At 40.7% G+C, this 19507-nt stretch overlaps 1 protein-coding gene across 1 annotated transcript; it reads left to right on the top strand.

Annotated features, from left to right (window-relative positions):
- Positions 1-1975: 1975 nt before the first annotated feature.
- FBXW12 (F-box and WD repeat domain containing 12) lies at positions 1976-15949 on the top strand. Its single transcript, XM_033132968.1, has 10 exons — positions 1976-2065; positions 2689-2726; positions 2939-3099; positions 3723-3841; positions 7202-7411; positions 8014-8172; positions 8985-9195; positions 9681-9859; positions 9940-10073; positions 15770-15949. The coding sequence occupies exons 1-10, from the start codon at positions 1976-1978 to the stop codon at positions 15867-15869; spliced, it is 1401 nt and encodes a 466-aa protein (XP_032988859.1). The 3' UTR covers positions 15870-15949.
- The last annotated feature ends 3558 nt before the right edge of the window (positions 15950-19507 follow it).

Genomic DNA, 19507 nt, shown 5'->3' with positions numbered 1-19507 from the left:
AAATCCTCCCCTTTGGGACACTGACAGGTCTTGGCACACCCTCAACTACGCGTTCCCACTGAAAATAAAATAGGCTGCTTGGACAATCACAAAGGTTTGAGAGACAACCGAGAGCTAGGGCAGGGTTGAACAAGAAGGTTCATCTACAGAAGGCCACTCTGCCAAGACAGGGTGCGGGGCTGTTTTATCTGCTGTATATTAATAGAAACCAACACAGAGAGTCAAGGAAAATGAAGAAACAGAGGAATATGTTCCAAATGAAAGAACAAGGGAAAACCTCAGAAAAAGACCTTAATGACACGGAGAGAAGTGATTTACCCGACAAAGCGTTCAGAGTGTAGGTCACAGAGATGGTCACGAAGCTCGGGAGAAGCACGGATGAACAAAACGAGAATTCCTTGCTTACTTTCAACGTTGATTTAATTCACATTTGTTGGATAACTACAGAGACTCATAGGCTGGAGGCAGGTAGAGTGAAGAATCCTGAGGTAATTACAGGAATGAGAGAGAGAGAGAGAGAGAGAGAGAGAGAGAGAGAGAGAGAGAATGAGAAACCTAGAGAGAGAGATCCCAGGATGCAGTCAGTTTGAAATCACCATTTCCTGCCTTATTGAGGGTAAGAGCACATAGCAACCTGAAAGTCAGTTGTCACATTCGGTGTCTTGGGCCATTAGAGCTGGAAAGAAGCTGATCACCAAGTTTCAGTCCTATGTGTTTTTTGTCCGTATGTGAATATATCTGAAGAAAACTTCAGGATGTATATCAAGGCCTAATAAATTCAGACATGAACTTTTTGTTGGTATTAAAAGTAGTGACTAGTCAAGAGCTGGTTCACTTGAATTAGGTAAACCAAAAGCAATTTTATTTTCATTTTATAATTAGTAAAATGGCACAGTTCAGGGAAACTGAAAGACTTAGGAAGAACTAGAATTACTGATATAAAAAATACCATAAGACTCCCTTTACCTCCCTTTAAACCAGGATTTTTTTTCTTTATGACAGTTTCTTCTCTTTAAACCACATTTTCTTCAAACCAGTTTTCTATAAACCTAATTCAACAGAATGAAAAATGTGGTCTCCCCATAGTTGTTAGGTTTGTATTTTATGGGCCTGTCAATGAGAAAACTTTGCCATTCCAAATTCTGAGGAAGAAGACATTTAATGGTTCCCAACAAGCCCAATCTCATTTTGGATAACACTGTAGAAAAAAATGATACTTCTGAGAACCACTGTTGTGGGTCAGGCTATAGTCAAACAGTTTAAGGAGGGGGCCATCACCACTGAGCCTCCCAGAGGGACTCCTATCGAAAAAGCTGGAATCGGTTGTCAAGTTCTTGGGAGAAAAGTGTTGGGTCACAGGGAAAGGGACTGACTGTAAGAGCCAGTCAGGCTAGGTCTGTGTCCTTAGCGTGAGTCTCCATGGGGCTGCCTGCTTGCTCCATACTTTCCCCTTGCACTGCAAGTTACATGCACAAAGGCGGAAAGCCAGGGGCTATATTGGTGCTGGGAGACAGGCCCCACTGGCCAGATTCGATGTCCCAAAGTAGACATATCAATGTGGGAAGCAGAGTCCTTACCTGGTGATTTGGAACTTAAACAAGGTACATAGAAACGTGAATTTGATGAATGTGTGTTTGTTGAAATTTCCTAGAGTCCTGACAAGTTCAGCAGCAACTAGAGCTGCCCAAGGTCCTGCATTTATAGTTCATAGTGCAAACAAAAGGCGGTGTGGAAGGCATTTAAACAACCAACACTAACTAGCGAGCGTCTGAGGGATGCCCTCAGCTGTGTGGCTCTGGCCCCAGGACAGAGGCGGAAGTGGAGCGCAGGCTGCGAGTCTGTGCACCTGTAGCCTGTTTCTATCAGAGCCAGATGGGCTATGGGTAGAAAGTGCTGCAGACTTGGGCCAAGCCTTTAAATTTAGAGCACCCTGTAGAGGAGACAGGAGTCTGGGTGTGGGCTCAGGCCACATAAGATGGAGAGCCCATTGCCTGAAGTGCCGTTGTTCAAAGTCTTCTCCTTCCTGGACGTATTCGATTTGCTACGGGCCGGCCAAGTGAACAAGGTGAATGGGCTCCACTGTCCACTGCTCTCATTGACCAGTCCTACCCCCACACCCTCCAGCTGGTCAGTGCTTGCCCAAGACCCCTTTCACTTCCCTCCCTCAGCCTTGGGATCTTGGATACCCAGATTCTACCCATACCACCTTCCTTCGTTCCTTAAATTGACCTTGTTCAGGCCTGCCCATTCAGCTCTGATATACTCGTGTCCTTGGGACTCAGTTGCTTCTTTTAGCCAGTTGGAGCACCAGTTTGCAGAAGAGCAGAGTGATACATTGAGTGTTTTGGGGTTAGCGTCCTCCACTCTGAAGGTCTCGTATTTTGTTAAATGAAAATGAAAAACTGATCTACAGGAGTTGTCATGCTGATTAAATGGTTCTTGAGGTTCCCATTTCAAGCCCTAGGAAATCCACTCTGAACTTTCTCAAGAATACTAAGGGCCTATCCTGGCAGTGATGGGCCCCTGCTTTTACCATGTCCCTGTTGCCCCAAACTGGGAGGGCTTTGAGAGCTGGGGTGGTGGTGGCTGGTTAACCCGTGTGGGCTTGGCTCCCAGAAGAGATAATAGCAGAGGACGAGCCCACGTTTGGGAACCAATTGCCTTCTCTCTTCCTTTCTCTCCCCTCAGTACTGGAATAAGGTTGCAGACAGTGATCGCCTGTGGAGGTGAGCAAGGGGAGGGGGACGGGGAGATGGGAAGGCAGGTGTCTCTCAGGGGAGAGGAAGACATCGGATTGGGACCTAGGCTTGTGTGTGGTTGTGTTGTGAGAGGCACGAGTGAAGGTTACCGTGAGTAAAGTGTTCGTGTGGTGTACCAGTGGTGCCAAGGAGGTAAACTGACCGGGGGCAGCTTGACGGGACTGTGACTCTGTTTCCAGAGACCTGTGTCTGAAGAAATGGAGCTTCTACAACTTCTCCTGTGAGCACTTGGGCCCACAGACATGGAAGCAGTTCTTGCTCAACCAAATAAGGCATGAGCGTAGGATGGAATTGGCACAGCCGGAGGACTTTATCTACAAAAAAACAACTGGCAACTTAGGTATGGGGACAGGGCACCCTAGAGGAACATGAAAAACTTGTTTTAAGAAATCAACTGTTTTTTGCATGTTCCCATTCAGTGAAGAGAAAGGGGATTAGAACTTAATGGGACTGGGTTGCTGTGACGACCCTCACTGGCCTCCCTGCTTTCCGCCCCCAACCACCCTTGTTCTCTACAACCTGTGCTGCATGGAAAAGCCGGAGTGATCTTTTCACAACACAAATAAAATCAGGTCTTGTTACTCCGTTTTCCCAAAGGCTTCCCATCTCTCCTAGAATAAAAAATTTAATGAAAAAGGAAACTTTTAAATAACAGAAGTTCTAATGCTCACTTTATTTCTCGTACCTCTTTTGAAATTCAGAACAGTGCTCTGATGGAGAGATTTTCCCCCCATTTTATATCTATGAAAACTGAGATTAAAAAGGAAAAAACAAATTGGCCGACACGTCCCAAGTGGCCAGTCTGCAATGGGAACCCATGTTTGAATAACTCTGAAGCCCAATTTCCATCCTTTTCGTAAAGATTGCAAAAAAACGTAAAATCGTCTTTCCAGGATTCTCTTTATTCAGTTGGATCATCCCTCAACCATCTGGTGGCCAAGTGTTGTCTGTGTTTCCTTCTAGGAATCTTGGGACCTATAGCTTATCTCTCAGGAAGTGGCCCTTCTATGAATGGACGAGAGAAGTCAGTCATTTGTACGGTGTCTTCGAAGCGCATGCTTTATGCCTGGGATGCGTGGGAGGTGAGTCTGGCCAGTGAAGAGCACAAGGAATGCATACCTGTGTCCATCCTGTTGCACAGGTGAAGCAGGTGCTGGGAGGAAGGTGATATTCAGAATTGGTAATAGAAACAAAATTTCAAATTAGGTCTTTTAATTGGCATTCTGTGACCTTTTCATCTAGACTATAGACACATAGAGAATTCACTTTGTAATATGTGTTTCTCTATATAAACTTGTGCAAGGACTTCTTTTCTTTTGGTCACTGTGGAGTGACTTTGTGAAATAGACTGTTTCTTGGCATTGTGCATCTTCATAACCTGTTCTACGGTCTCTCTGTCAACAATTGGCATTTGCTATTTTGGCTTTTTCAGAGAGTGGTCTCTAACTCAGGTCACCTCCAAGGGGGCACAATGGTTGTCTTATACATCAGGGCCACATGAGAGGGAGCATGAAGCACTGGAGAGGGAGTGGAAGACCCCAAGTGTGTCCCAAATTATTGTATTATCTTGGTTTTCCCCTCTTGGATTTCTCCCTCCTCCCCGTAAAAATTAGATAATGATTCTTTCTAACATAGGTCTTCTGATGTATGATAAATACCCTTTTATGAATATATGAGGTGGCAGGGAAATGATGAGGTAAAAGGTTAGAAGGGTACTCTTACCTTAAACTTACACAATGTTGTATGTCAATTATATCTCAACAAAGCTGGGGAAAAAGGAAATTAGAAGGGTACTCTCTTGGATAACCTGCTCTAGGGAAACCATTCACCATGTCTCTGAAGGACATTCAAGCAGCCCAGTGGACAAGTCCACGTGGCAGAGAACTCAGGCCTCCTGCCTACGGCCAATACCCACTTGCAGACATGTGAGTGAGCCATCTTGGAGGTGAATCCTCCAACCCCAGACAGCCTTCAGATCATTGCATCCCCGGCCAACACCTTGCTGCAACCTAATGAGAAACCCTAACCCAGAGCCACCTGGTTCATCCACTTGAATTTTTGACCAATGGAAGTTGTGTGACGTAAGTGTTTATCGCTTTAAGCTGCTACATAATTTGTTATGCAGCTATAGATAACAAATAATAGTTTTTAGTACCTGGAAGTGGGGTGCTGCTGTAACAAAAACCTAGAATGTGGAAGAAGCTTTGGAAACAGGAAGGGGGCAGGAGCCAGAAAGACTCTGAGGAGAGTGCCGGGCCTTAAAGAGACTGTTAGCAAAAACCTAATGGCCTACCAAGATTCTGCCAGTGAGGACTTAAGGGAAAGTATGAAAAATGTTATAGGATGCTGGAGGAAAGGGGGTCCTTCTTACATAGGTGTCCAAGCAAGATCAATCCAGGGTAAATAAATCAATAAATAAATAAGAAAAAAGAATCAATCCAGGGCAATGTCAGTAAACCATACCATAAAGTTGAAGCCAAAAGTAGGTAGCTGCGGAATTCTTTGTTAGACCACAGAAAGGTCTAAGGAGGTACCTCAGAACCGTTCAGTCAAGTGATAGGTCTTCTAAGAAGGTTCAGGCAGCCCCAGCAGAAGCCCAGGTTACCAAAAGGATTTATCTCAAAGAATTGTGAGTGTGGTTCTTGTCTAATGATGTAAACTCCAATAAGTTTCTTTGGAAAGCCACAAAGTTTTTAAGAGAATTATATTTGCAGAAACACTGCCAGCTTGGATTTAATGGGGTTGAGATATAGAAGGAAAAGGGACTTTTGAATCCCAGACTTTTACAGGCAAGAAGCAGGCTGCAAAAACCAAGCTGCAAATTTGGGCCACCATATATGGAAAGGGAGGAGACTCAGAAGGCAGAACTGAGAACCTAGAGAGTAGAGCCAAGAGTCATGAAGAATCTTTCCCAGGCCTTGAATCCTAATCAGCGAACTAGCAGCACGTTCTCTATTGGATTTCAAATTTTCTGTGTAGCAGCAATTCCTTCATGCTTCCCTCCCCATTTTCTATTTTCCCCTTTTTTGAATCATCCTATGCCTACCCTACCCTTGTATTTTGGGGACGTAGGGAAAGATAACTGGTATATTTAGTTTAAAATTTTTCACATCAAGATGAATTGAATCTAAAGAGCTTCATCTCTACCTGGACCTAATTCAACAATGAGATTCTAGATTTTGAGATAATGCTGTAATGGTCTGAGCTATTTGGGGGCATTGGGAGATGCTGAGTGTATTTTGCATGTGGGAGGGAGGTGAATCATTAGGGGCGACGAGACGGAGTGTCAGCCAGCCTCTAAGATGGCCCTCAGTATCCCTTGCCCCATAGTATTCATGATCTTACGTAGTCCACTCCCACATTGAATAGGGCTGATCTTTGTAACCAATAGGACATTGTAGAAATGATGGTGTGTAACTTCTGAAGTTATGTCATAAAAGACACTTCCTTCCTGTCTCTTGAGTCATTGGCTCTTGGAAAGCCAACCACAATATTATGAGGACACCGAGAAGCCCAAGAGAGAGGTCTGTGTGGGGAAGAGCTGAGGACTCCTGCTAGCAGCCAGCACCAACTTGCCCACCGTCTGAGGGAGCCATCCTGAAAGTGGAACTTGGCTTCAACCTCATAAGAGGCCCTGAGCGAGAACTACCTAGCCAAGCTGCACCTGAATTTCTAATGAACAAACTGTGAGATAAAAACTTGTTGTTTTAAGCCACCCAGTTTTTATTGGATGATTTATTACACAACAAAAGATAACACTACATAGACAACCTGTTGTAGTATTAGAAATCAAAATAGTGATTACATCTGGGGAGAGTGAAAGGGTTAGTAAATAGGGCAAGTGTAAGGGGGCTTTAAGAGGGCTTAGAAGGAATTATATTGATCGCTTTGTAATAACTTACTAAACTTTACATTTGTGTTCTTTGTGTTCTTTGATACATTTTACAATTTTAATGAGACTAAAGAAAAGTCTAGAAGGGAAACTCATCTGTCTTGTTTGCAGTGTACAAGGTTGATGATGGAATAACGATTATCATGATAGTTGATACCCTTTGAACTCCTACTAGGTACTAGGCAGAGTTCTAAGTATGTTTCATGTGTTGTGAAATGTCATACAACAGTCAATAAGAAGCCACAGTGGTTAAGTAACTTGCCGAACGTCACAGTTACTAAGGCAGAACTGATTCGAGCCCAGGGAGTGTGATTGGTCTTTATGCCCGTCAAGTAGTGAGTTCCTGCTTTTGAATATATTGCATGGTTCCTTTTTCATGTTCACTGCCCCTCAAATAATTGAGATGTTTAGTAGAATTTTCTTATTCTATTCCCAGAAGAAAGAAAGGGATCTAATTTAGAGGAGGCTTCCAAATAAACACTGGCAGAATGAAAGCATAGTCGGAGTGAAGAGTTCCTTGAACGCATATATTGTTACTGTCGTTCTCCAGGGCACTATGATCTGGTCAAGCCCAGTTCAGCCATCTAGCATCAAGCTTCTGGTGACCCTCCCTCAGGTGCATCTTGCATTCACTGTGGATTTGGAAGGAACAGTCAAAGTGTGGAATTGTCAGGATGAGGACGCCCTGGCTGCTCTCACCATGCCTCAGGCCTGTTTTTCCTTGGAAGCCTTTCTCACAAAGGATGGCCCATTCCTGATGGTAAGTGACCCCTGCATGTGGAGCGGGCCCACAAAGCAAAATGCCTGCTGCCTTGCAGGTATTGTGGTCCCCTTACTGTCACATCACGTTACAGTCTGTCTTCTGGGAGTCATCGCTATGACACACCCTGGATAATGCACCGATGAGTCAAAATATACCGATGAATGTTGGCCGTACAAGCCTTTATGCTACCCTGGCCTTTTATCTACCTCACGTACATTTCCACACTTATTCTTAAAACAAAAATGAAAAACATCTTCCTGAATTATTTCACATCTTTCAAGTGTGTATTATTGTACAGTCCATGACCTTGGACAGGGCCTATGGAGGGAGACGTGGGTGTGGGGAGACATTGAGAAACAAGTGTAGTGTTGATGTGTTACTGAGTAACTATCTTGGAGAAGAGTGTTTTGGGGCTTAGAAAGTTTTATTTCTTGGGTTCATGCCAGCAATCTTGTGGGGCAGGCTGATCAGAGGTTTTAATCTCCATTATGTGAGTGAAGAAATGGTGACACAGCTTGGCAGCTGACAAGGCTGCCTTCTGTGTGCTTTAGGATTTCACGGCTCTTTCCATTGACACGGCGGTGGTGCTTTGGTTTCAGGTAGGCAATTCTGAAGGTGACATCTACACACTGACAGTGCCTGAGTTGAGGAGTGTTTCTAAAGTTAATGCGTTTAACTACAGTGTTGATTTTCTGCACTGCTCTCCTGACAAGAAATGGATCTTTGCCTCTGGGACACATCAACATATCTTGCCAAAGGTAGATGCTGCCCTGTGTGCTTTAACTTCGGGGGGAGAGGGTCAGCATTAGGAAGGTGAAGTCAGGAAGTGTTAGAGAAACTGCAGCGGACCGACGGACTGCCTCCTCCTCACAAAGGCCATAGCACGCGTGGAATCCATTCCTAGGGCCAAGAGACGGTGTTCTTTGAAGCAATCATACCTAGTTGCAAAGACAAACCTTATTAATGAAAGTTTGCTCATGAAGGCTGAATCAGCCAAAGAGATAGAGGAGGGTGAGCGAGAGCGAGAAATGAAGATCTCTGGTAACCTGGTTCACTTTTGCTTTCCTTACTTTACTTTTATCTACCTTGGCTGGAAAGTGCAAAGAAGTCCAGAAGTAAATAAAAATGCATTCACCTCTGAATATCACTCTGAGAAAGTGACATTTTGAGCAGGCCATTTTACATGGCATATGCGGACTGGGCACCAGAGAGAAAGGAGCTAAGGGAGGAGACAGCAAAAGCAGAACAGCCCTTGACTAGTTCTCCAAGAAGGGAAAATCTGCTTAGCCAACTGCAACTTGATCAGAGGTCCAATGTGGCCAGCTGATTTGGAACCCCTTGGTATGCCAGAAGAGAAGCTTTGGGGACTCTGCTCCATGTGTGACCATGACAAGCAGGATAGAAAGACAATGAGTGACAGGCAGGGACTACTCAGTGCTCCCTTAGACTCAGAATAAAGCTTTGGCCACAAGCTGAGGAATCTTAAGGCGGCTTTTCTGGAGTCACTCCTGTCCTGAGATGCTATAACTTCCCCCTTCACCTGACTGCATGTGCAATAATCTCTCCATAGGTACTTTTTGTGGAGTGCTTACTGAGACCGTCAGAAGGCGAAAGCCCTCTTTCTGTCTCTCTCCCGTTTTCATCGTGCTGCAGAGCCTGCTGGGCCCCAAGGAGGGCCAACAGGATAACGATGATGTTCCGAAGAGCGTCTTTCAAAAAGACGGGGTTTAGCACCTTTGATCTAACACTTGAGAGGACTGGGGGCAGAACAGCCATTCAAGGTAGTCTATGCCATATTGGAAACCTTGTTCCTCCTACCTATCACTCGTGCACTTATTTTAAGCTACAAATGGATGTTAATAAGTAAATCTGTATAAAGGGGCAGGGATTTCTTTAGCTTGAGGCTAACCCATACCTGCTTGACTCTAATGCCCACATTTCTGACCTCTGCGCTCCACTGTGCCTTCTTAGGCAGACGTGTTTAGATTCCCATCATGCTTTAGGGCCTGGATTCCGTTGTCCCTTCCTTCAATGCCTGAGGTTTATTTGTTGTCCAAAGCCCTCTGTTCCTGTGTCATAGCACCCACCACCATGATCAGTGACGGGTACTTTCAGGCCACTGGCCTATCCTTCATTTTCCTCACTGGACTTTCCAAGTCCCATGGAAGTAGGGAGTATAGTTTTTCATTCAGGGTAAGGATATTTTTCAGACTAAATGACCCAAAGTTTGCCTGTATGTGTGTGTATGTGTTTTACATGAAAACAGCACATCAGATCGCAAGTTTCCTGTTGCCAGTTCATATGGAGAGTCCTATTTGGATGGGAGTCAGTGATGGAAATATGATTGTCTTTGAGAGTGGGCCATACTTGTTTCTCTTCACCATCAATGGCCTCCAGCTGCAACAGTTTGATGACCACGAGCTGACCATCTGTAACTTATGGGTGGTACGTGTGATCTTTCTTCTCCACCTGCTCATTGCTCTGATTTTGACTCTGGGCCACTCACTCCCGGGTATCCTTTGAAGGATTCTCTCCATGTCCTCACGACATCCATGGATAACTATCTGCACATGTACATGTGGGAAGAGGAAGGTCGTTACCCATACCTCAAGAGCTGTTTTCACCTGGAACACATAAGGAATGATTACACACCAAGCTGGTAAGCCCTGCTTTGTGACTTTAACTTTTCCTAAAGATTTTAAATTTCTACTAACAATTGTCACCCCAATAAATTAAAAAAAAAAAAGGATTTTAAATTTCTACATAAAAAAAAAGTTAATAAAGGAATAACAGGATTTTAAAAAGATTCTTGGAGGATATATATGTGAATAAACTTATGCCCAAAAAGAGAATTGCTAGTTCTTGGAGTATGTCCACAGTCCTTGCAATAGATTTCAAAAGGCTTCCCACAATGGCTCTCAATTTATATTCCCATAAGCAGCATATGAAGATTTATATCCTTAACATCTTGTCTTTACCTGTAAGGTTTTTTGTTAGTTTTAGTTCATTAGTCATTTTGGTTGCTTCTTTTATGAGCTGCCTTTATCTTCATTTTACTTATTTTTCTTCTAGATTGCTTGCCTTTATCTAAGTTGTTTTTCTTGATATTTTATACACTGGACATAGAAGTCTTGTCTTTTACATACTTCACAAATATTTTCTTCCAGATTGTTACTTGTCCTTATAATGCTTATTTTTGGCAATATCTAACAAAATGCATATACATATATCCTTTGAACTGCCAATGCCACTAAAAGGAATTTACTCTAACAGTGCACCTCCAATGATTAAAATACATTGTTTATTTATTACAGCATTAGTTGTGATTGCCAAATACTGGATACTACCTAATTCCCCAAACATAAGGGATTGTCTAAATTACTATGGTATATCCACATAATGAAGTATTACGCAGCTATAATTTTTAAAAAGGGGGGGAAAAGAATGGGGAAAATCTCTATGTTCAGATAAGAGGTTATTGCCAGTGTTTTTGAGGCAAAAATATTTAAATGTAGAGAATTGATATATATATAACTATACTTAGCAGATTTTCTTTCATATTTTTTGCTCTCTGTATCATAGCTAATAAATCTTAGCCTACTCTAAATCATAAATACTTATTTCCCTTCATGTAAGGTGTCCCATACTGCATAGCTTTGTCTTTTTCCATCTGAATAATTTTTTAAGCACAGAAATTTTCTTTTTCCCAAATAGAATACAGTTGTCCAATACACAGTTTGAATTTTAACAAAAATATAAAGTCCTGTAATTAAACCACAGAATATGTCTATCACACCCCAGTTTTTCTCACGCTCCATTGCTGTGTGTCCCTCCTTCCATCTCAGCACCAGGCAACCACTGGTCTTCTTTCTGTCTCTAAATTTATAAATTAGTTTATAGTTTCTAAAATTTTATGTAATTTAAATTATATAGTAGATATGCCTTTGTATCACCAATGAGCATGGTGTTTTTGAGATTCACCCATGTTGAGTGTATCAGTGATTCACTCCTTTTCTCTTGCTGTGTAGTGTCCCCTTCTATAGATGTACCACAGTTCACTTTACCAGTTGCGAGACATTTATGTTGTGTCTAGTTTGGAATGATTATGAATAAAACTACTATATACATTCGTGATAAGATTTTTGTGTATTTACCTGAGAGTGGAACTGTTGGCTCATATGGTATGTTTGACTTTATAAGAAACTGGAAAACTCTTTCCTAGGGAGATATATATTTTTGCATTCCCATCAACAATGTTTGAGAGTTCCAGTGGCTCCAGTTGGTATTGTTTGGTTTTTGTTTTGTTTCATTTTTTTTACATTCTAGTGGGTGTGTAGTGATATCTCATTATAGTTGTATTGTATATTTCCCCAATGATATTGAGCAACTTTTCATTTGCTTATTTACTATCCAGATATCTTCTTTGGTGGAGCATTTGTTCAAACCTTTTGGCCATTTTTTAATTGGGTTCTTTTCTTTATACTGAGTTTTAAGTTCTTTATATATTTAGAATATAAGTCTTTTATCAGATACGGATTTGCAAATATTTCCTTCCACTCTGGTTTGTCTTTTTACTCTACCAACAGTGTCTTTCAAAGAGCAGGTGTTCTAAATTTTGATGAAGTCTAATTCTTCTTATAAAATGATTGGGCTCTGGGTGGTCTATCTAAGAAATCTTTGCCTAACCCAAGGTCACAAAGATTTTCCCCTATGTTTTCCTCTAAAAACTTTATAGTTTTAGGTTTTACATTTATGTCTGTGATCCATTTTGAATTAAATCTTATTTAGGGCAAGTTAAAGATATAGGTTTATTTATTTCTTTGCATATGGATATTCAATTATTCAGCACTATTTGTTGGAGGAAAAAAAAGCTATTCTTTCTCCATTGAATTGCCTCTATACCTTTGTATAGACAAAGGTATAAAAATTGACCATATATGTATGGGTTAATTTCAAGGCTTTCTCTTTTGTTCCAATGATCTATATATGTCTATCCTTTCTCTACCAACAATCTACCTTAAAAGTGTAACTTTATAGAAACTTTGAAATCAGATGATCTGAGTCCTCAAATTTGTTCTTTTGCAAAATTATTTTGGTTCCCACATACATTTTAGAATCAGTTTACACATTTCTATAAAAATTCTGCTGGGATTTATATGGGAATTCCAGTGGATCTAAAGATAAATTTGGGGGAAATTGACATCTTTACTGTGTTGAATTTTCCAATCAATGAATCTGTATGTCTCTCTATTTAGGTCTTTGATTTCTTTCATCAGTGTTTTTGTAGTTTTTAGGATACAGACTTTGCACATATTTTGTAAGATTATACCTAAGTGTTTAATGTTTTTAGTGCTATTATAAACAGTAATATCTTCTTTATTTCAATTTTTCATTAATAGTACGTAGGAATATGATTGACTTTTGTATATTGATCTGGTATCCTGCAACCTTGCTAAGCTTTAGTTATTCAAATAGCTTTTATTAATAGATTTGTAGATATTTTGTGATTTTTTTCTATATACAAAATCATGTCATCTGTCAATAGAGACAGTTTTATTCCTTCCTTGCCAATCTGTATGCCTTTTACTCTCTGTTCTTGACTTATTACACTGAATATAACCTTGTACAACACTGGAATGGAGAGCAGATATCTTTGCTTTATATAAAAAGTATTGACTCTTTCACCATTATGATATTCATTGTATGATTTTGTAGATGTCCTTTATTAGTTTGAGAAAGTTCCCTTCTAGCCTAGTTTGCTGAGGGTTTTCATCATGAATAGATGTTTAATTTTGTCGAATGCTTTTCCTGCATCAATTAATGTGAGCATATGGTTTCCTTCTTTAGATTGTTAGCAAGGCAAATTACATCCATTGATTTCTGAATACTAAACCTGCCTTGCATTTCTAGAATAAACCCCACTTGGTCATGTTTTTATTTTTCTTTTTATGTATTGCTGGATTCAATGTGTTAATATTTTGTTCATGATTTTTATTTCTGTGTTCATGAGGGATATTGATCTGTAGTCTTTTGTACTATCTTTGTCTCATTTTGGTATTAGGATAATGCTGGCCTCACAAAATAAGTGTTTCCTCATTTTCCATTTTCTGGAAAATGTGTAGAATTGGTGTTATTTCTTCTTTAAATATGCAGTAGAATTCTCCAGTGGAAACGTCTGGATCTGGAGATTACTTTTTTGGAAGGTTATAACTACAAATTCTTCAATAGTTAAAGCACTACTAAGATTCTCTCTTTTATGCTGCATGAGTTTCAGTAGCTTGTGGCTTCCCAAGAATTAGTCATTTCATCTAACTTTCAAATTTATGTGTATGGATTTGTTTCTTTCAGTCCTTTTAATGTCTGCACAATCTGTGGTGCTATCCGCTCCTTCATTCCTGATATTGGCAATTTATGTTTTTTTTCCTTTGTCAGTCTTAATAGAGATTTATTAATTTTAGTTATCTTTTCAAAGAAACAGTATTTGATGGAATTTTTTTTTTTTGTCTCTACTGTTATCAATTTCATCCATGTCTGCTTATATCTTCCTTCCGTCCTTCTGAGTGTTTTTTTTTTCTAGTTCTTGAGGTAAAAGCTTAGATTATTGCTTTAAGGCCTCTGTTCTTTTTAAATATCAGTATTTGATGCTCTAAATTCCCCCACTAAGCACTGCTTTATCTGCAACTCACAGATTTTGATTGATTCTTTTCTTTTTCATTCAGTTTTATATACTTTTAAGTTTCCCTTTTCTCTTTTGACTCATGGATTATTTATGTTTAATTTTCAAGTGTTTGGGTATTTTATTGCTTTCTTTTTTATTGATTTCTAGTTTAAATCAATTACAGTCAGAGAGCATGCTCCATTGCTTCATATGTTCTCTGTTCTTTCCCATTTGTTAAAGTCTTTTATGACCCAGCATATGGTCTATCTTGATGAAGTTCCCTATGTGCTTGAAAAGAATGTGTATCCTGCTCTTGTCGCGTGGAATGTTCTATAAATGGCAGTTGGATCACCTTGGTTGATTATCTTCTTCAGTTCCTCCATATTTTTTCTAATATTTTTATCTGGTGGTTCTGTCAATTATGAGAGAAGATTTTTAATTTCCTGAGTATAAATGTGGATTTGTCTATTTTTCCTTTCAATTGTTTAAGTTTTTAGTTCATATATTTTGCAACTCTGTGTTTTGGTGTATTTAGTAGCAATATATCTTCTTTGTTAATTGGCCCTTTTATTTTTGTGTAATGTCCCTCCTTGTCCCTTACAATTTCCTTTGCTCTGAAGTCTCCTTTACCTGTTACTAATTTAGCCACTCCTGGTTTTTCTTGATTAATGTTTGTATGTTACATTGTTTTTCCATTCTTTTATTTCCAGTCTATTTATATTATTATAATTGAAGTGAGTTTCTTGTAGACAGGATCTAGTTGGGTTGTGCTATTTACCCACTGTGCCAAGATCTGTCTTTTGTTGGTTTATTAACTTCTCTTTGTTCAGCATTTTAAAAAATGTTTTGCCACTTCCTTCTGTCTTCTATGGTATCCAATGAGAAGTCCACAGTCATTCAAATTGATCCTCTGTAGATGATGTGTCATTTTTCTCTGGCTGATTTCAAGTTATTTTCTTTGTCTTTAGTTTTCAGAAATTTGGTATGTCTGATGTAGTGTTCTTTGAATTTAACCTGTTTTGAGTTTGATCAGCTTTGAATCTGTAGGTTTACCAAATTCAAGGAGTTTTCAAGTATGATCTCTGCAGTACCTGGAGGGAAGAGGAAGGCGTACCACCTCTACTCACCCTAGTGCAAGGGAGGAGATGGTCAACAGGGCTTCAGCTCAGTCTCTACAGGGGAGGGCGGAAAGGTGCCACCTTTGCTTGGGTTAGTGCAAAGCCAGGATGATCAACAGATCTCTACCCCCAGAGTTTCTGGGCTCCTGGAGAAGAGGGGTAGGGATACCACCTCATTCATACAGGATGAGAATGAAGGGAAACATGGCTTCTTTTATGGTATTCACCTAGAATAGAACAGGTATAGCCAAAGAAAACAAAATTCCATTTTAAAATAAAAACCTTCCCTCATATCATTATTAAATAAGATAACCTGGCAAATCAGAGAGATTGATAATTCTAGCAGTGACGTCTCAGAGCAGGTTGGGATTGCTACTCTTACAAATGATAATCAGCATACCTTTGCCAGATCTACACAGTTACTCAAAACCAAATCCAAAAGTAACTTCTATGATCAAAAGACCAATTGATTTGGGAAGAATATTTGCATTTTCGTCAGGTTCAAATTTAGTATCATTAACAATGGATATAACTACTTTCCCTTTTGTCCACTGATGGTGTTTTTTTTTCTGTTGGCAGCTTTTTCCCCAAAGCAATATGTGATAACACGAGCGTAGTATGTGTGGTGTCAAGAAGTCGTGAAACCAGCATTCTGGTGATGTATTCTTTGAACGTGTAATATGGAAACCAATGCAATTAACCTTGATCATCTTGCTCAATGTAGTAAAGAGAATTCTATTTGCAAACCCAGAATGATTATTTTAGTGATACCAGGAAAGAAGCAGTAATTTTACTATCCATAGTGAATCTACACTATACTACAGGTCACACACTATACAGATAGAGTACGGAGAAACATATCATATGTCCCTTCAATCGAGGCGAGTATAGAATACTAAGGTAGGAAAATATAAATGGTCACACAAGTGTACAATTCCAAACAATTCAAGGGAAGCATATTATGGGGGAAAGTGTGTGAATTTAGATTGAGGCTGGTTTAAAAATGAAGGCATCTGTATCAGTCAGTCAGTCAGTGTTCTGCCTGTAAGCAGCCAAAAATAAATTCTGTAAAATTTAAGAAAAAAGGAATGTATTAGAAAAACAGAGGTTAATATCTAACGGTAGCTAGAAAAGACTCAGAATATATTTAGATGGGAATAAAAAATGCTCAAAAAGACTAGGAAATTGAAAATACATCAAAGGCTAAATCACATAACTGTCTTGATTTGCATATCACCACAGCCATTGTAAAGGCTATGATAAAGAACTGGGCCCCTGTCCTTGTAGTGAGTTCGGGAGTCAGAGTTCTGGGAGAGAATATTAATAAATCAAGCCTACAACACAAGGATCTGCTCTTCTGGCTTTGAGGGAGGGTAAGATTGGAAGAAAGATTATCTAAGGGAGTAGATAATACTCTAAATGGGCAGTAATCTCAATGGGAAATCTCTCCAAAGCACGTGGGCTGTTTAAGTGTCCACCATCCCCTCTCTGTAGAAATAAACTTAAAGCTATGACCAAGACGATAAAGGAAGGGCAGCCCAATGAAGGGTTTATGGAGAAGGACAAGGTTGAATGGAGAAGATGACATGAGATGCAGTATAAACAGTACCTGAGACAGCTCTGAGATAGTTATGTGTTTGGTTTAGTTTAGAATCAAAGAAAATCTATGTGTCTGAAGTCGAACAGGCAACCTTGTGGTTCAAGGTGCCGTGTTCAATCTTAGTTGCAGGGGGCAGAGCCCACCATCCCTTGCAGAAGTCAAGGAGTTCAACTGCTGCAACCTTGTGGTTGAGAGCCCACCGGCCCATGTGGGAATCGAACCGGTAGCCGTCGGAGTTAGGAACACAGAGCTCCAACCGCCTGAGCCACCGGGCAGGCCCTAAGCCAAATATTTAATACATATTAAGAATGATAGTAAGATTAATTATTTTGGTTTTTGCGTTTTGTTTTTTAGCAAAGGAGAAAAAAAAACCTATATTTTTTAAACCTGTGGTTTTTTTTTGTTTGTTTTTTTTAATTGGGGAAGGGGAACAGGACTTTATTGGGGAACAGTGTGTATTTCCAGGACTTTTTTCCAAGTCAAGTTGTTGTCCTTTCAATCTTAGTTGTGGAGGGCACAGCTCAGCTCCAGGTCCAGTTGCCGTTGCTAGTTGCAGGGGGCGCAGTCCACCGTCCTTTGCGGGAGTCGAGGAATCAAACTGGCAACTTTGTGGTTGGGAATCGATGTGGGAATCGAACCGGCAGCCTTCGGAGTTAGGAGCATGGAGCTCTAACCACCTAAGCCACCGGGCAGTCCCCTACACCTGTGTTTTTAAAAGATCCTTTTCATTGCCATTTAGAAAATTGATTTAAAAGTAGCCATAGTGGGCCGGCCCGGTGGCTCAGGCAGTTGGAGCGCCATGCTCCTAACTCTGAAGGCTGCCTGTTTGATTCCCACATGGGCCAGTGGGCTCTCAACTACAAGGTTGACAGTTCAATTCCTTGAGTCCCACAAGGGATGGTAGGCTCTGCCCCCTGCAACTAAGATTGAACACGGCACCTTGAGCTGAGCTGCCGCTGAGCTCCCAGATGGCTCAGTTGGTTGGGGCACGTCCTCTCAACCACAAGGTTGCCGGTTCGACTCCCGCAAGGGATGGTAGGCTGCGCCCCCTGCAACTAGCAACGGCAACTGGACCTGGAGCTGAGCTGTGCCCTCCACAACTAAGACTGAAAGGACAACAACTTGACTTGGAAAAAAAAGTCCTGGAAGTACACACTGTTCCCCAATAAAGTCCTGTTCCCCTTTGCCAATAAAATCTTTAAAAAAAAAAGAAAGTAGCCATAGTGACCGAGGAGAGCCAGTTAAGCCCTTTATTAGAATCTATTCTCTTTGCTATAGATAAAGGTAATGGGTGGCAGTGGAGACCAAGGTAGGAGAGATAGAGGAAGAAATATGTAAAACTTGTGGAATATAGGTGCATGAGCACAAAGAATGTAATTTGTTAGAGGACACGGGAATAAATAGGATCCCACAGGGTCTGTGATTTCTGAGTAATGTCAGTTACAAGGAGATAAAATTGAACTACTGTTAGGCTTTCATTTTCCATAAATAAGTGGTCAAACTGTGTAGAGAATATTTTCTACACCCAGCACCTAAACATTGTTCAGATTTGCAAATGCAAAACAAAACTTTAAAATCCATTCTTAAGGTGGCTGGAATAGAAGAGAAACCTTCTAAATTGGGGGGGGGGGGAATGTAAATCCAGAAAAGTCAACAAAAGTTTTTTCCTTCTTCGTCGAATTTTAAAGGACTACTTGATACAATACAGGACCTCTGTCCCATTGGAGGTGAGGTCAGATCTGTAAGATCCAGAACCCTCAGAAAGGTAAACTGAAGGACAATCTACCCACTGGAGAAGGATGCTAGGGAGAGCTGCTGCTCTCAGCCACAGGTACAGGTAGAATAAAATCCGAGAAACCATTCTCTCCAGAGAATTCCTAACCATAACAATATTCTCCCTGGAGCTGGAGTTCATATAAGTCAGGGTCCCAGGACAATATAGATATCATATACAGATTTAGATAATTTGAGGAAAGTATATTAAAGGAACTACTATAATTTGGATTTGGGATGAAAAGAAGTAGAGAAACCACAAATAATTAACCTAGTGTTATTAATATCTTAACCCATCCCTCCAAGGCTATGGCAGCCCATTTCTGACTTGTGTTTGCTAATCCAGACCAGGTTTTGTTTCTCAGTCACAGGAAGCTCTATTGGTGAGCACTACCTGATGGGAACTAGTTAACCTTCCCCTGCAAGGAAGGCAAGGCCTATCAGCCCTGACCTAGTTAAAGAAGGCGTACTGATTCCTTATCATCTCACCTTTTATTTCCCTGGGATGGCCTATGTTTAAAGCCACTGCTCATGAGTGGGGGCTAACTATAGACTATAGAGAATTAAAGGCTATTCCCGTTATTAGAGCACCTCTAGCAGATATCATCACTTAATGGATGACATTCAAAATAACATAAGTGAATGGTTTCAGGTTATAGATTTGACCAACATGTTTTATTTAGTAAAACTTTCACAGGAGAGAGAGGTGTTCTCCTCTACCATCCATGTATTCTGCTGCACTAACGGCCCGTGGAACCAATCTGGGCCTGCGCGTGACACCCAGCAGATAGATCGACTCACCCCTGAACCTGATAGCGCCAGTTGGGTGATTCCCTGGAGATAAACAGACCCCCTGCAGATGGCCTCTGACTTGACTCTTTTGCTGTGCCTTTTCCTTATCTGAGAAGTTCCTACCCTCACCAGGGTGACTACACATCCACTGG

Source organism: Rhinolophus ferrumequinum, chromosome 17, assembly GCF_004115265.2.
Source record: "Rhinolophus ferrumequinum isolate MPI-CBG mRhiFer1 chromosome 17, mRhiFer1_v1.p, whole genome shotgun sequence".
In the NCBI taxonomy this organism is placed as follows: domain Eukaryota; kingdom Metazoa; phylum Chordata; class Mammalia; order Chiroptera; family Rhinolophidae; genus Rhinolophus; species Rhinolophus ferrumequinum.
This window is presented reverse-complemented; position numbering and strand designations above follow the sequence as displayed.

Bases quoted from the DNA above. Each gene is read 5' to 3' on its own strand.
- FBXW12 (XM_033132968.1), top strand. From the start codon at position 1,976: ATGGAGAGCCCATTGCCTGAAGTGCCGTTGTTCAAAGTCTTCTCCTTC. The intron at 3,100-3,722 runs GTATGGGGACAG...GTTTCCTTCTAG, and splicing joins AAAAACAACTGGCAACTTAG to GAATCTTGGGACCTATAGCT. The intron at 8,173-8,984 runs GTAGATGCTGCC...ATCTCTCCATAG, and splicing joins ATCAACATATCTTGCCAAAG to GTACTTTTTGTGGAGTGCTT.